We start from the raw sequence: 5,461 nt of genomic DNA on the forward strand, positions 1-5,461 counted from the left end.
GCTCGTGTCTTTCTCAACAGGATTCACAAGCACTGGAGATGACGCAGTCAATGCTGAGAGAGCAGCTGAAGTTGGGATGGAGATGCAGATCAAGCTGGATGGACAGTCAGTGACGTCGACCATGGATGTCAAGTCAAAGATAAAAGCCCTGTCATCACTAAGAAAATTTCCCTTGGTCAACGAGAAAAAGATTCACCTTGATTCACTAAAGTTGTTCAACCGACTGATCATTTTCGCCCAGCGGGATATGACAGTTGAGACAAGCTTACAGTATGAGCTGACTCCCTTCCCATTGTCCCTGTTCAGCAACAAAGATCAGAAGATGAACAAGGCAAACAAGGCAGACTTTTCAAATACAAGCCTGAAGGCGTTAACTGATCCACTTGACTTGACTAACCAACCCTGCTGCACCCTCGTAATTGATGGCGGATGGCTTGTCTACATGGTGAAGTGGGAACAACGTCAGACCTGGCAGGAGATCGCCAACAGTTACCTGAGCTACGTGCAGTATCTGGGCCGCTGCTCCCAGAAGATCATTGTGGTCTTTGATGGCTACAGCAGATCACCAAAAGATCACGACCACATCCGGCGTACCAATAATTCCTGCTGTAATCTCCAGATTCGACCGGATATGTCCAACTGGACCCCAAGAGCAAAGTTTCTGGACAACACTCATAACAAGAGTGAGCTCATCCACCATCTCTCTTAAACCTTCCAAAAACATCACATCACTGTGGAGCAGTGTGACAATGATACTGACACTTCAATTGTGAGAGAGGCATTGGCTGCTGCTTCAGATGGCTCTGTTGAGGTCAGTACCATTTGTGTCTTCAGTTAGTATAACTATTGGATGGAGCCCGGGGGGAGATGGGGTAATTTAAAAATAAGAGAATTCACACTGTTGAAAAGTTCAATCTGTTCTTGAACGGTTCATTATGCTTTGTACATGTTGTTATATTTTCAGGTGCGGGCAGAAGATGCAGACGTGCTGGTAATGCTGGTGCACCATAGCTCAGACAGCCACCATCCACTCTTCTTAACCACATCAAACGGCTCTTATGACGTCCGAAAGATCAAAGAATCTCTCTCCGAAACACAGAAGAGCTACCTGCTTTTCTGTCACGCCTTCACGGGGTGTGATACGGTTTCTGCAATCGCTGGTCATGGGAAAACAACTCTATTTGCCAGGTAATAATGATAATACTACTATTACGTCGGCAAATAATACTAATACTAATAATAATAATAATTATAATCATTGTCATCATAGTATAAATGTTAAAAATAATAATTATTTTATTTCTGTTTTACATTATACTTTACTTGACATAGACCTGATGCTTTTTTTTAGGTTTTGCGAAGGGGACGCGGCTGAGTACATCGACATCTTCCTTGACACAGAAGCCACCAAGGAAACAGTGATTCAGGCTGGTACTGCGATTTTCAAGTGCATTTACCATGGACGAGATACTACATTGGGTGAAATTCGGTACAACATGTTCTCAAGGAAGGCAGCGGCAGGAGTGATCAAACCAGAGACTCTACCTCCAACAGAGGGTGCAGCTGCACAACATTCACTCCGTGCCTACCTGCAGACCCGGGACTGGATCCTTCTACAGAGCATGTCTCTGAACCCCAGTGACTATGGATGGACAATAGGTGTGCATGGGTATGAGCCAGTTCCAACACTGGACCCCACGGCTCCTGAGGAGCTATTGCAGTTCACGAGCTATAATTGTCATGGAGATTGCAGCAACCGGCGATGCAGCTGCAAGAAGAATGGGGTCACGTGCATCTCGGCCTGTGGAGTCTGTAATGGCATTACATGCAGAAACTGCAGTCATGATGTTGTTGAGTCTGAAGAAGACATAGACAATGACTGTTGAAACTTCTGACATTGTGAATGAGAAATAACTCTTGAGTATTATATATGTATGTGAAATAAAAGCTACTTTGTGTGTAAATGTAAAAGTGAAAATATAAATGTTAACAATCAACTCAGAATCATGAAAAACCCTTATTTGACCCCTCATAAGTTACTTAAGGGCCGATTAAAAAAAATAAAAATTCTCGAAAATAATTTTTCGGTACCCGAATTCAACAGCTTTTTTTCTGGGTTTCCCACGGGAGTTGAACTTCAACATTTTAACACATGTTATTACACACCTTTACAAACATATTGTTGAAGAAATTTTTTGGTAACAATTTAGTTAACAGATTTGTGAAATATCTCATAAAATGCCCTTACTATGAGAAAACGGCACATGACAGCACGCCTGGAGTTTGCAAAAAGGCACGTGGAAGACTGAGAGCATGAGGCTAAATATTCTGTGGTCTGATGAGACGAAAATTGAACTCTTTGGTCTGAATGCAAAGCGCTACATCTGGTGGAAACCGAGCACAACTCATCACCCATCTAACACAATCCATAATGTGAAGCATTGTGGTGGCAGCATCATGCTGTGGCGATGCTTTTCAGTGGCAGGGACTTGGAGACTTGTAAGGATAGAGGGAACAATGAATGGAGCCAAATACAGGCAAATCCTTTTGGAGAACCAGCTTCAGAATGCAAAAGGGCTTAGACTGCAGCAAAGATTTACATTCCAACAGGACAATGACCCCAATTATACAGCCAAAGCAACACTGGAATGGCTTCAGAACAAGAATGTGAAAGTCCTTGAGTGGCGCAGCCAAAGCACAGACCTGAATCGCATGGAGAATCTGTGTAAAGACTTGAAGATTGCTGTTCACCGACGCTCCACATCCAACTTGACCGAGCTTGAGCAAATCTGCAAGGAAGAATAGGAGAATCTCCCCAAATCCAGATGTGCAAAGCTGATGGACATACCCAATAAGTCTCGAAGCTGGAATCGCTGCCAAATGCGCTTCTACGAAATATTGACTCAGGGGGTTGAATACTTTTGTAAATTAGATCTTTCTGCATTTCGTTTTTAGTTATTTTATAAAATATTCTAAAAACAAAATTCCACTTTGACATTATGGGGTGTTTTGTGTAGATCAGTGACAAAAAAAATCTCAATTTAATCCATTTTAATTTCAGGCTGAAACAATAAAATGTGAAAGAAGTAAAGGATGTGAATACCTTCTGAAGTTTGCTGTTGTGTGTCAGATGGAACAGATGTTGTTCATTGATTTTATCACTTTGATCATTGACTTCAAAGTGGAAGAAGAACTGGTTTAGTTCATCAGCAATTCTTTAATTGTTTTCTGAGCCAGAAAATGGATCACCTGTCTTTTTGGGAAAGCCAGTGATGTTTTTTAACACACCGACAGACATCTCTGGAATATTAATGGATGGATGGAATTAACAACCCGTGCTTTACACCAAGCTACAAAGAAAGGAAAACGTTCACCATTTGGAGGGATGCTCAGTAGGTATATTTAGCGACTCACCTATCAATAATTAAACATACGTTTTGTTCACACTGCTTGTCCACCTGTCCGTGTAACAGTCGAACAAACGTATTGTCTGCTTGTGTCGGCACACGCTCTTGATCTCTGATGTTTATCCCTGGCCACGGATCAGTGAACAACCTGTGGCAGCTTCCTCAAGGTAAATGAAACTCACTTGTAGGTAATTGCATCCTTTAAACCGCAGCGTAATTCGTTCCGTCTGCCCTTAGTCTTTGAACAAGAATACTCTGCGTACAGGATGCACCACCAAACAACTACCATTATTGAAGTGGAACTCTGTGTATAACACAACGATGGTCTTCGTCGCATCAACAACAGTGAGTCCCTGGAGATTCGTTCTGGGAATTTGCAATCGCTTGAGATTCTCAATCGCTGTTTTGATCCTTTCTGGTTGCTTTGCCAGCATCGCGATCCTTCACAGCTGTGTGCAGTGCTTGGTGGATCCTTTGTGACACCGGGGTCTAGGTGGTCCGCGATGGTTTCCCACGTCTAAGCACTAATGTTTCTCGAGGTGTAGCTATTTGGTGTAAGTATGTGGTACCTCTGTACCCCCCTTCAATCCCTCTTGCACACCTGTCAATCCCCCTAGAAGCCCCCACAATTCCCCATGCCCCACGTTGTGTAGTTGAAACGAGTCGTGTTTTGACTGAGCGGTATCCATCTTGTCCCAAATGAACCTTTGCTTGCACCAGAGTCTCACTTCGTCTTAGCAATGAGGAACGCTGCCCTGCAGGTCTTTTGTTCTGTTGGACGACCTCCAGTAGCCATGTCCAAAAATGGTCCCATGTTTGTCCCCACAATATTCTCATGATGCTTGGAGTTAACAATGAGTGCTTTATACCAAGCTACAAAGAAACGAAAATGATAACCATTTGGAGGCATGCTCAGTATGTATATTTAGCAACGCACCTCCTATCGATTAAACATACCTTTTGTTCAGACTGCTTGTCCACCTGTCCAGGTAGCAATTGTACAAACGTATGGTCTGCTCACACGCTCTTGATCTCTGATCTTTAGCCCTGATGCCTCGACCGCTTGGCTTGTTGTTCGTCCTCTGCTTTCCTGCTCCCCCCGACGAGCTCTCATCCACACGCCCTCCTTCGCTTACAGCAGAGCCTCCTCAACCTCACCCTCCCTCCTCCTCCTCCACCATCCTTCCAAGTTCCACCTCTGTGCACCCATTCCTCCTCCCAAACCTTCACTCGCGTCTCCCCGTTCCTGTGATATCTATTACGAGCTGTATGTCATCAAATCTTTTCACCATTACCGATGTTATCATTACAGGATTTAAACCCACAAAACCACACCACCATGAACATGATACACCCGTCGCTCCGTGTGCTCAACAAGAGGAGGTAACTGTGTATGGTCCGTGTAGTCATATACGTCTTACATATACACACTTTATTTTGAATACAAGGTCGAGGCTCATGGAAGAGTAAGGATGCAGAGGGTAAAATGGCAACAAACTGACAATGAGACAACAGGGGACACAACAAACAAGGGAAAGAACGAACAGGAAAAGAAGAGGAGGGAGAGGGGGGACCTCGGTATCTTAACCTACAAGTAAAAGAGGGTTGGGTTGAGGGGTTAATGGGGATACAAAGATCATGAGTAGGGTTTTTATTTAAATATAAATATATTTTTTGTTTAATGATCGAGGCTCATGTAAGAGCGTACTATTTGCTTTGCCATAATGTACCATTTGTGCATGACATAATGGTGTACTACTTGATTTGGTTAAATCCCCGGAGGGAGAGTGTGATTGATTAGCCTCTGAACGGCAATTACAGAGCCAGAAAGAGTGGACATGTGTGGTAAGCCTGGAATTTGGGAGTTACTGGAAAGAAAGCAAAGGGTTACTGGAATAACACGTGAATCGCTGGGAAGCATCGGAGGGCTGAGAGAGCAGAGGGAACAAGGCCGGAGGAGAAAACATAACGTCAAAAACAGAGACCACCGACATACCTGCAATGTCAGCGCAACAGTATCACCAAAAGTATATGGAAGTTGTCTGTTCCCTTCT

General features: G+C 43.6%; 2 protein-coding genes across 2 annotated transcripts in view; one reads left to right on the top strand and one right to left on the bottom strand.

The window, feature by feature from the left end:
- Window positions 1-4,504, bottom strand: part of LOC137421385 (alkaline phosphatase) — a gene marked incomplete in the record, with an annotated part of 133,361 nt that extends 128,857 nt beyond the window's left edge. The window contains 2 exon segments of the mRNA XM_078771449.1: window positions 2,704-2,789; window positions 4,365-4,504. Coding sequence (XP_078627575.1) covers window positions 2,704-2,714 — 11 coding nt within the window.
- Window positions 25-2,053, top strand: LOC137412675 (uncharacterized). The gene is made up of 3 exons (XM_078771457.1): window positions 25-811; window positions 965-1,188; window positions 1,352-2,053. Exons 2-3 carry the CDS (start codon window positions 995-997, stop codon window positions 1,884-1,886), a joined length of 729 nt encoding a protein of 242 aa, XP_078627583.1. The 5' UTR covers window positions 25-811; window positions 965-994; the 3' UTR covers window positions 1,887-2,053.
- Window positions 4,505-5,461: the final 957 nt, after the last annotated feature.

This window comes from Myxine glutinosa, chromosome 2 (genome assembly GCF_964187855.1).
Source record: "Myxine glutinosa chromosome 2, kmMyxGlut1.1, whole genome shotgun sequence".
In the NCBI taxonomy this organism is placed as follows: Eukaryota; Metazoa; Chordata; class Myxini; order Myxiniformes; family Myxinidae; genus Myxine; species Myxine glutinosa.